A 12,254-nucleotide genomic window follows, 5' to 3' on the forward strand; every position below is an offset into this window, starting at 1 on the left:
TGGAAATGGACTCAACAGTTCAGCCCGTCACCCTGCCCCTCATTACTTCATTCCACAGACATGACAAGATTACATTCGTTTTCATTATATTTCATAGATTCCATAGATACAGTGTGTATATATAATCACTCTCAAATCCACTGGCCATCCATTCTGCATCCAATCTGAAGGAATCAGGGGGAGGAAGAAAAAAAAGTGAGAGTGACAGGAAACACATAGGCTTGTCACTGTTTGTCCAAACGTATGTGTGTCAACACGTCCATGGGCTTCCATTACACTGTCCGTGTCCACATGTGAATTCCCCCGTCCTCTCCATCAGGGCCCTCCACAGTTTTTTTTGATTATTTCATCTCTCTGTGGCAGCACACATACTTAATAAATAATGACTGGCTGATAGATTTTCCCTCTCTCCCAATCCCTCTCCATCTCCCTGTCTTTCACCATCTGTGCCTCACTCTGTCCCGCAAAACATGCTGTCTCTCCCTGCCTGCCACTCCTGTCCTCTTATCTTTGGCAATCAATTTTCTCTTGTTCTCTCTTTCTATTGCTTTCTGGTGCTTTCACCATCTATTACTTTTCTTTCCCCTCCTCGCCTTCTCACAGCACGCCATGATGCTTCCTGTGCTCACCCACCACATCCGTTACCACCAGTGTCTGATGCATCTGGACGCGCTCATCGGCTACGTCTTCAAGGAACGCTGCCTCCTGCAGGTAAGGCAACGGCACTGTCCACGTCCAGTAAGTAACAACGCGACGTGAGGCCAGTTTACAGCGTTGCACTGTGCCGAGAGTGTTCGTGTTTTGTCAAATACCGGTGCAACTTCAACACTCTCCTGCGTCTCCAGCCTCCCCATATCTGTTGAAACATCTGCCCACCTGCTTTAACTCTTTGACTGCCAGAGTATTTACACATCTACCCCCCTTCCCTGCCAGAGAATAACATTGCAAAAATAGGTAAACTGTGAATTTTGTCTCCGTTTATTTTTTAACATTGAAGTGAATGGAGCAGAAAATCTTCGTATCGCGTTATCTCCTGCTTCCTTTGTGATAAAAAAAAAATTTTTTTTGAAAAAAAAAAAAAAAAAAAAAAAAAAATGTTTTAATTTTTAATTTTTTCAAAAATCTCGTCAATCTCGTCGACGGCTGGCTGAGCCATGCGGAGAAAAACGAGAAATCTCGTCAATGGCAGTCAAAGAGTTAATGGACAGTACAGCGAAGGAAATAGCGGGTGGAAAAACAGAGCGGCGATGTGACACAGGTCATGAGACTGATGGCGACGTAGACATAGCGTTCACATGGCAAGTGTGCTACAAAGTCACAGAACCGCGCAACATGGTGGACATGACAGAAGGTGAGTCCCATCCACCTGCCGCCTCAACTCCCAGACTCTAGCCATCCCAAATGTGCTGCTCATGGACACCACCTAGATTCACATCTATACCAATCCGACGCGTGCGTGCGTGCGTACACACACACATGATATGCACGTACTGTATACCATCCGGCATGCACACACACCAGCTGAGTTCTCTATGTGCACTGCATAAGAGTGTCTCAGCCCACTCCTGAGTTGCCATGGCAGGGAGGCAGCGTTAACAACAGGAGCGAGAGAGCAGGGAAACATCAACATCCTTTCTCTTCTCTCCTGTCCTGTTGTCAGGTTTGCAGCAGGCAGCAGCGATACATAGAAGCCCTGTGGCCGCCTGCAGCAGTATCGAAGAGCTGTCATAACCTGATACATTAGAAATCAATGTGTTGTCTCGTGTGTACGTAGTTAACAAGAGGTGGGGGGGGGTGCTGTACGTTTTGCTCAGGCCATGTTGTGTAGCGTGTGTGTTTAGGTGTTTGTCTGCATGCACATGCATGCACATAAACATAATTTGTGTTGAAATATGTAAGTGCGTGTCTGACTTGCACACGTTGATCAGCGATGGGCCTCTTGGTGTACTGACAGAGTTATGTCATAAAGCCAACAGAGAAGGAATGACTTTGACCCTGTGCAGCGAGGAACGGTCCTCCGCTAACAAATGGATTGTCTCTTTCATCGTAATCTCTCAAGAACAGATTCTGCTCTGCGTTAGAATCTGTCGGTAGCCGTGTTGACAACCCGTGCGCATTGGTTTCAAGTGGGTGTGCCTTCAGATCAGGAAGCAGGCCGCGCTTTACCCAATCAAATGTAGTGGGCGGGATTCACGTGTCCGTCGATCCTTCCCTACTAGAAACGAACCGAAACTAATTTAACAATAGCGTCCGCGGAGCAGACAAAACCACGGAAAGATATTCACATTTTAACTTACTCTTTCATCATAGAAACAAGTGGGCTTATAACCAAAACGATCCATGTTCTCTGGGAGAAGTGGTGTTAGTGTTCCGTGTAGAAATATTGTTAGTGGGAATGAAAACATAGTCGCACCACCCGGAAGTGATGCGCTGAAGGCAGACACAAACCCCGGTTTCCTTGCGCACGTGTGCTCCGTTTTCTTCCTCCCAGATTTTATTGACATAGTGTCAAACAGCAGAGGTCGCTGTTTTTCCTTGTCAGTTGGCGAGGGGTTCCCAGATTGCTTTCATCGTGTCCGTATCGTAGTTGGTAGGGATGCCGTCTGGTAGTAAGAAGGTCACCGGTTCGCTTTCTGGTCCGCCCATGTCAAAGTGGCCCTGATCAAGACACTTAACCCTAAGTGTCTTGATCTACCCCTAGGGTAGGTACCCAGGTCTCTATACTGCCTCCCCATGGTCAGCCGCGGCACCTGATGGAGGGGAAAGGAATAACGTGTTCCTTCCACGCGCTACGTCCCTGTGTAGGCAACCCGGACTGGCTCAGAGGACTTTTCTATTTTTTTCTTTGTCATAATCTGCTTGCCAGATCTGCTTATTATAATTTCCCCGCAATACTTTATTTGAAAATAGCCGATCTACAAGCTCACAACGCGTCGCGATGCGACGCGTTGTGAGCTTGTAGATCTGCTATTTTCAAATAGCTGATGTATATGTTAAAGTGCTCAGGTGGCCCATAGTCGCTTCTTTTGGGCTGGTTTTCCTAGACCTGGTTGCTTGTTTCTCTCACAGAATCTGGCAACACTGGTCATAATACAAAGTTTGATTGATTGATGTTATAGATAATACTGTAGGTCCTACAGTCTAGGTGTACAGACTGAGGTCTTGTTCAGGGTTTCATCATTGTTCGTGTTTGTCTCATTGTCTTTGATCCGAGGAAGGAAAAAGTCCTGCTCTGTATCCCAGCGTTCTGCCTCTTGCTCACACTAAGGCAAAGGATGAGGACCCCAAAACATGAGAGCTACTTCTTCATCTCCTTCTTCCACTTCTTTGTGCTGTCTGTTGCTGCCTCTCCTCCCTTCTGTTGTCTGCCCACCTTGGAGCTGTGGAGCTCTTTGAAGGTCCTCCTCTGAGAGCGTGCCCGTTAAAAGATTCAAAACCGCTTGGATGAAAGGCTCCTTCCTTTTCATCCAAGCGGTTTTGAATCTTTAACTGTGGCTGCAGTGGGGGCATCTCCACCTGCATCACTGCCCCCATCAATCCCACGGACCACCCGCTGCCTCGCTTTGACCCGTGCTGAAAGCAACGCCGGGGCCTTCACGGAGGGGCCTCAATTATTTAACTGTACAAGTCTTGAGGCCTCGGCTCCGATCCGGATATCTTAGTTTGCTGTGTGTTTGTGTGTGTGTGTGCGCACACGCGTGTGTGTGTGTGTGTTGTAGTGTTTATTTATTTATGTTATTCCCTGCAGACTGTGGAGGAGGGATGTTAATGTGTGTGGGTGGGATGCCAGTATAGGCCTGGGGCGGTAAGGATTTTTCAGAACTGCGGTAAAAAGTCACCGTTTACCGGTGGTTAACCGCAGCGCCCCTAACACCCCATCGATCCGCTTCAACCCTAGAATTCGCCAAAAATTTCAGATCTACAAGCTCACTACGTGTTGCAAGCTTGTAGAGTGAGAGTGGACCATTAACCCAAAAGCCTGAGTAGACGATAAAATGACCAACATTTGTTTTGAAAGTGAAATATCCCTTTAACAACACATTGAACGCCAGAGGTTAATCTCATAATGTACTCACCAGTGCCAAGCTTTTATTGTTGTTTTTTTGTTTTCTTCATGTCGCCATAGACCCCGCTAAATCCGGTAAAAAATCGCGTTCATTTGGTTCGACACAAACACGGGATCCGTGTGAAGCAAGCAGTGAAAAAAGCGATCCGATCCGTTCCTCCATTTTGAAGTTACAGCCTATAACGTTAGACCGGTGGATGCGGTGAGCAAAACCACAAAGGAGATAATCGACTTCAAAGTTGATTCCTAGACAGGAAACGGATGCGAACGGAAACACCGGAACCAGTTTTATTTCGTTTCCGGTCGGCCCCCGGAACCGGAAGGGGTATAAAAAAAAATCCGGAAAGTGCACTTTTTCGAATTAACATGGGATTTCAATATGTAAACAGTTGGCGTAGATCTACACGACTGGCACGCTGCGGCTTTAAATAGGTTCGCGTAGATCTACGCGATTGGCAGTCAATGTGTTAAGTGGTTAATGTCGCTGACTGACTGAGTGAACAGGTTACAGAAACTCTCTCTCTCTCTCTCTCTCTCTCTCATACTGTCCGCCCAAGTTTTTACCTGAGCTGTATATTAGACAATGCAATACACGATAATGACATCCTTGAGCACGGGGACGGGGTGCCAGCCAATCGGCACCAGTGTTTTTTTTCTTCACTTTATTCTTTTATTCTCTGGCAGACCACTCAGCGAAACTCAGGATGAGCGATGCTCTCTCCTGTCAAAGCTTCATTGCCCCCCCACCCCCCCCTGCCAGTTCTCCTCTGAGCAATCATGTTTACCCACCACCTCGCCCCATGTTTTTGCCAAAGGCTGTTAAGCAGCAGCAGCCGAGTCAGTAGTGAGTGATCAGTGAGCCCAAATACCTCCATACTTTATGCAGTCATTATGTCAACACAAGACCTTTTTTTTTATCAGAGCCAATCCTCCTCCAAGAGTGTAAATGACACCTACAATGTTGGTGGCGGCGGTGCTGTTGTCATCAGTCATTTCACCTTGCTTGCAGTGCTGTGTTTTTTGCGAATAGACCAACACAATTAATACATTATATAACATGACCAGTTTGCGTGATACTTAATACAAAAAATAAAATAAAGTCTGATGCTGTAGTCGGGGGCACTATGTCGCAGGCAGTCAATGACTTGTGTCTGACGTGGCACAATGAGGGAGTGGGGACTGTCTGTAGTATTAACAAATGTACACACGGTCAACACAGCACTGACAATTGCTCGATTTTGGCGTGTGTCATATAGTCCATGGGCCGGGCCAGTTAAAAAAAACACTTTTGACTGCAACAAATAGCGTAAGTAGTGATATGCTTATGGGCTCCGCTCTATGCTATATGAGGACCGACAGGGAAACTGGACGACAGGGGAAATTCTGCAAATAGACCTATGTTATTTTAGTCTGGACTTATCCTTTAAGAGCAGTGGAGACGAGATACTACAGGTGTGGTAAAATGTCATGGGTTCAAAAGACTATTATGTACACATAATTGGTCTTGCAGCAATCATATGAAAACCACTTCATTTATGATTTTGAAAAAGTAGTGTTCTCTAATTGCAGAGGTTGGCGTCGAGGCACGTTTATGAGAAAGCTGGATTGCATGATGTAGCACACGGATCAGAAATGTGCTACGTTGAAGGAGAGAGCAAAAAATACACACACAGAGGACTGCACATGTTCTGTAGCTATTATGTACTGATTATGGTCGTCGTTTTTTGGTTTGTTTTTACAATATAAATTTACAAATACCTTTTCAGTGTCTCTTCTTTGAATATTCTTTGAAATTGTCATTGTAAAATGCTTTATGATTGCTGGTACAGTGGTTGGCCAGTGAGTTTGACCCTTTTCATTTGCAAAGCCTTTGCATCACACACATCACACATCCGGCGCGTGGTTTCGTTCCGAATTCAACCACCAAGTAGAGCAGTTGAGTTGTGTATAGCATTATGAGTAATTAGGCGTTTGTAATTATGCAGTGTTTTGTAAGGCAATTATAATGCATTATATGAAACGCATGTTTTAATTCCAGGTCTGGATAAGTATGGTAAGAAGAAAACATTGTATAGAGACCCTAACCCCAACCACCAAATTAGTTTAATGAAAATTATATATACTAGACCATACCCGGTCGACGCATCCGTGGGGGGATATGCGCACATGATCTGGCAACCCGGGAGGCAGTTGGTCCCATAGCTGGGCAGCCCCGTAACCATGGCGACAGTGTTTGACACAAAAACGCTAATAAGAAGCTGAGATTTGATGAAAAAAACGGGCTTCACAGTTAAGTTCAGATGGTAATGGTCAATGGCTGTGTGCAAAATCAGAGCAATTGGTCCAGCCACTGAGGAGAACCGGGTAGCTTCACCTACTCACTCATTCACCACTACAAACGGACGGACAGAGGTTACTAGAATTATACTAGGATATCTCTGCTGTCCGGCAGGAACCAGCTAACTCCAAAATGTTCATTTTTCAGGAAATGAAAAAAGTGCAGTTAGGAGGTTTTGTTCATCATTGATAAGAACAGCTGAAGTCAAAAGGGGGTGGAGCCTGGAGTCAGCAAAACCAACTCCGGGGGACTTCGCTGGTTTAGCAGAACATTTGACGATCCAATGGAGTTAGCTGGTTTTGTCAGAAGCGCTTTTTAATGATTTTCATTGGTTCATTTTTTTTTTTACCAACACACAGACGTAAAGGGTGTTCAATGGCCCTGATTTATGGAAAAACATGCAAAAGCGTCAACATGGAGTTAGCTGGTTTCTGCCGGACAGCAACGATATGGTATATAGCATCACATTGTGACAAAAGCATGTCTGGACATTTATGAGTTACGCAGTGATTTAGTTATCGAAGTTAAACTATCTTTCATGCATAACGAAACCATCATTTTATAGCTGCATGCATCGTCATGTCCATGAACACAGTTAATAAATGAGGCTGCACAGATGGCATAAACATTTAATAATTTTTTATTCTCATTTTCCCTTATTTATAAAATATATTACATTAATGGGAAGAACAATAATATATAATTTCTTTCAATTTATATTCTATTCGCCCTGCCGTCCGTGTTTGGCCATGACATTATAGGCTAATTTTAAAGAGCTCACAATGTGTCCCATTGTGATGTATTGTGAGCTTGTAGACATACAAGAATAGTCAGAATGGAACATAAATTAATCGTTGGAATTTAAAAGCATTTAATTACATAAATATAGCTAGCATTGATGTCAAATATGGTGTGACAAATCTATAGAGAATTCTGGAAATTTGAGTCTGGAAAAGTATGGAATTTTAAAATGGAAAATGTGTAGGAACACTGGCATTAGACAAATTACTTCAAACATGACATATTACAAGTGTCTATGGGTTTGCGAATACTGCAGTCACACCCCAGGGAGAGGATATAATGAAATAAAGATGATTTCCAGGGAAGGCGCTTTCCCGACACTCCATTACTTTAAGAGGTGAAAACACAAATAAGCTACCAGTCAGCAAGGTCTCTCATATAAAAACAATCTAGGGATGTATAGGAATACATTAAAAACAACCACAACTAGCAATTGCCCAACCAGATGGTACTGATTTGTTAAATGTGGGGTCTTGGCTCATATACTAATATCAAACGAGTATTTTTCTTTTTCTTCGTTTCTTTACTTTCCGACCAATTTATATAATCGGCCTCAGGTCTTAATGGGTTAAGCCCAGCAAAAGAATAAAAGTAGAGCTGCTGTTGAATTTGTCGTTGTCTCAGTTCGAGACTACAAAGATTCACATCCTCCCGAGTGGCTATAAATATTGAAAACCTCTCTGTTAACATTTTACAAGTATATCTCATCGGAGCTTGAAATTGATTTGAAGTTGCCTGACAGGAGACAAGCATTTTGAAAAGCAAGCACAGCAAAGAAATTGTTCTCTAGAGTTTTCTTCTCTTTTTTTTCTCCCGTTTTTTTTGCTGAGATTAACATTCTCCTAATGCAAGATTGATAGAGGCTTGACATATCTCACTGACTGTCATCTCTTCTTCCCTTCCTCTCCCCCTTCTTTCCCAGCTGAGGATGTTCAGTCAATGCTGACTTTCTAGGCACAGCAGTTTTGTCCTCTTTGAAAATTGAGCTGGAACATCGGTTCACACATTTCCTTGAGGCTAATTTCTCGTTCGCTATATCCCTCCTTATCCCCCCTCTCTTTTGTCCTTAGACACTTGCATGTCTTTTAGCCGGAGTGAGGCCTGAAAGGCTTTAACGCACTGGCATTAAACCGCACTCATACTGCCGTTATGTTTTTTTAAATGTAAATATTCTCTGTTATTCCCTGACAACAAGGTGAGAAGAAACCAGCGTTTCTTTATTTTAAGGTTCTCACTTTAAACACTCTTATATTCTTCACGGCCACGGCTGAATCCAGCGCTATTTTAGTTAGGTTGCAAAGCGATTGCAAAAGTCCTTTGTTGGATGTATAGGCACTTGCTCTGACCAGTGTTGCCGTGCGTGGTCAGTCAGGACAGGAGCCCATTGTGTAGCAGTGGGTGGGGGTGGGGGCTAAAGATAACCACCACCTTCTCACAGAGGGTTTTTCTCTCCTCGACCTCTCGTCAGACCACGTCATCACTGATGATGACCACCACCTTTTCTTTCGCTCTTTTTTTTTCTTTTTTTCTTTTTTTCTTTTTACTTTTTGACAATGCTCAGCAGACAGTTCCACACAGACTCCTTGTACTCACTTTCTGTGTCTCTGGTGGTGTTCTCACACCACCAGACCTTAGCGGAAACCATGAAATTGAATATGATCATTTGCATTCCGCAGATCGCCCTCGCTGAAGCTGGTGTAAGACACGACTTCACATCATTTACAGGTTCGGGGCTCAACTGTAGCAAAGGAACCCAAAGTTCTGCTTGTGGTGAGGCAGACTATAGGGAATATATACTGCGGCACTCTGTATGTAGGCAACTGTAGTCAGCTGTAGTTTGATTAAAACAGACGTGGAGGCATGGGATGCGTGCAAACTTCAACGTCATTATCGCACTGGTCATCATTCATGCAAACGTTCCTGGGAACATGTTATTTTGATGTAATGTATATTTTGTCTGTCCAAACCCAATAAATACCGACTGTTGTTGCTTCTCTTTTTGAACCCACCTTTAACCCACCTGAAGCCGATTCTACATGTCTCCTAAATCCCAACAGTATTCTGAAAAACCTATGTTTCTATATCAGTGGTTCTCAAACCTTTTCATGTCAAGGACCCCCAAAATGATATGTATTTAGCTGCCGACTACATCACAAAAGGGACCCCCAGAAGCAAAGATTTGAGTTAAAAGTGTTCGCTTTAAAAAAAAACGTATATGCAAAGATTTGGACACATTTTCACGATTTTTCAAAAATAGCAGATCTACAAGCTCATAGCGCGGCACTATGAGCTTGTATATCTGCTATTTTTGAATAGCCAAAAGTGTAAAATAATGTTTTTTTTTAGCTCAAATCCAAAAATGACACAGATGCGTTCCAGATCTCGATGGGTTAATGTAATGTATATTTTGTCTGTCCAAACCCAATAAATACCGACTTGTTGCTGCTTCTCTTTTTGAACCCACCTTTAAACATCATCTCCATCTATCTACCCTTCTGCCCCTTTCCACTCCTGTCCAGCTGGCCATGACTCACCCCAGCCACCACCTGAACTTCGGCATGAACCCTGACCACGCCCGCAACTCGCTGTCCAACTGTGGCATCCGCCAGCCCAAGTACGGGGACAGGAAGGTTCACCACATGTACATGAGGAAGAAGGGTAGGTACAATGTTTGTCTAGCCTGGTAAACCCTCCCTCCGGAAATCTCATTTCCATTTGATTTCAGAAGTGAGTCTGGCCTGATCGCCCATTCTGCAATATTGGCTGTGGGCTGGAGTTGGGCGGGAGTAATACCGTTGACTGACAACCCCTAGAGCCAATGATCGTTTTTCCCCTTCAGCCAATCAGCAGTTCATTTTTACCACCTCCAGACTATGTGACGCAACGGTACTTTTGAGACGGCCATGCCCAAAATAGGTTGCCTTATTGGGATACATGCGTGTCACTCCCCGCCCCTGCCGGTTCTCTAAATTTATGTTTTTAAATAGGCTCTGTCATGATTAATTGACCACATATATGAAGTTAAACCACTAAATTCTATCCAAACGATATCTTAATAGTAAGTTCCGTGCCTCAAAAAAGAAGTTTGAGACCGTTTTAAAAACAAAAGTAAGAAGTGAAGGCACTCGCAGAACAACAATGGCTGCCGTTCGTCTTTTTTCGGCGTCACTCAGGCTGCACTCGGCTTCATTCGGGCTCACTCGAACTCGCCACCTGATTGGCCAACGTAAGCTGTCAATCACAGAACAATGAGCGACGACGCTGATAGGCTCGTCCGTTTGGCGTACAGAGCCAATATTGCAGAATGGGCGTTCATGCCAGACTCACTCCTGAAATCAAATCGAAATGAGATTTCCGGAGGGAGGGTTTACCAGGCTAATGTTTGTCTCCTGTCCCATTATTTATGCGGCATTTGAGCCACTGACCACCATTTGATGACATTTAGACTTTTTAACAATAATTTAACTCTTGAGAGTTAACTCAAGAGTTCAAGATCTATAAGGGTCCATTTGATTTCCACCTCTCCATCATTTAGCTGGGGACCACCTGGAACCCCCTCGAGGACCACGGGTGGTTCCCGGACCACTGGTTGAGAACCACTGTTTTAAATCATTCCTATTTGCTAACGGCTTCCCTTTCCAGTTGGTCTTGCTCTTTTGCTGTAAGAACATCATTGACAACTGACATTTAGTTTCGAGCTTCATGAGCTCATCTTGGGTCAGTTATGTATGCATTGTAGACGGTCTGGAAACCAGATGTCCCATTTGGGTTGATACTTTTAACTTAACTCATTGAGTGCTATTCACGTGTTTCACGTGTTTTACCGCTATGGTGCAACGTGCCAATCACGTGTTTCACATGTTTTTGAAAAAATAATAAAAAAATCAGAACCCAAGATATCATTATCTGAAGATTTGCAGCTCCATCCACTCCTTATAACTGAAAAGGGCTGTATCTCGCTTCCTAAGCACTTTTTTTTTTTACTTTGAAAAAATCTCTGGCACTGGAACAACATAGCCAGAAATAATTCTGTCACTCAGTGAGTTAAGTTGTACGTATCTTTGCCTCTTTTTATCTGTCTTCTCTCACTCGCTCTCTCTGTCCCGCTCATTATGTGTGTCCAACCCCCCCCCCCCCCCCCCCCTCCCCAGGAATCAACACATTGATTAACATCATGTCTCGCCTGGGCCAGGATGACCCCTCTCCCTCCAGGTAGGTCCCCCCACCACCACCCCCCGCTGTAGATCCACATACATATCTGTGGTAGACTGTGGCTGACCGCAGGGCCTGCATCACAGGGGCATACTGTCATGATTAACCCATTGAGGCCTGAGGCCGATTCTACAAAATGTCTTCTAAATCCTAACTGTTTTTTGAAAAAACGTATGTTACTATGTCAGTGGTTCTCAATCATTTTCATGTCAAGGACGCCCAAAATGTATTTGGCCGCGGACCCCCATCTCAAAATATTTTGTTCCAGGGACCCCCAGAAGCAAAGATTTGAGTTACAAATGTTTGCTTTAAAATATATATATATTGAAAGATTTGCACAAATGTTCACGATTTCTCAAAAAATAGCAGATCTACAAGCTCATAGCGCGGCACTCGGTGCCGCGCTATGAGCTTGTATATCTGCTATTTTTGAATAGCCAAAGTGTAAAATAACGTTTTTTAGGTCAAATCAAAAAAAAAATACACAGACGCTCCTCCCGGTTGTAAAGGGTTAATCGGCCCCGCAGGCCCACTGACAGGAAAATTAACTCTGACTGTGAGAGGATCGTCTGGTCTCGAGGGACACAGGCTCTTTTTTTAAGGGCAGCGATTCCACTCATTATTAGATATGCACTCTGTTTTTCTGTATTTGTGGGTGCATGCACGCGTTTTTGCATTTAGTCGTGTGTTTAGTGTGTGTTTACATGTGTGGATTATAAGCTTGTGTGTGTGTGTGTGCGCGCACACACAAGAGTTTGCATGCATAATATACAAGTAAGACGCGCGAACGCTGGAAGCGAACGCACTGTGTATTTACGGACTGTGTGTGTGTGTGTG

The 12,254-nt window shown here is 44.0% G+C and overlaps 1 protein-coding gene across 3 annotated transcripts in view; it reads left to right on the plus strand.

Moving 5' to 3' along the window:
- The window catches only part of drosha (drosha ribonuclease III), a 137,951-nt gene that overhangs the window by 48,597 nt on the left and 77,100 nt on the right, over window positions 1-12,254 (plus strand). For all 3 annotated transcript variants that reach the window (XM_084049033.1, XM_084049034.1, XM_084049035.1), the window contains exons 18-20: window positions 604-711; window positions 9,725-9,863; window positions 11,357-11,417. In XM_084049033.1, the coding sequence (XP_083905159.1) occupies window positions 604-711; window positions 9,725-9,863; window positions 11,357-11,417 (308 nt within the window). The remainder of the gene's footprint in view (window positions 1-603; window positions 712-9,724; window positions 9,864-11,356; window positions 11,418-12,254) is intronic.

The sequence above is a fragment of the Gymnoscopelus microlampas genome (genome assembly GCF_963454915.1).
Source record: "Gymnoscopelus microlampas genome assembly, chromosome: 22".
NCBI lineage: Eukaryota > Metazoa > Chordata > Actinopteri > Myctophiformes > Myctophidae > Gymnoscopelus > Gymnoscopelus microlampas.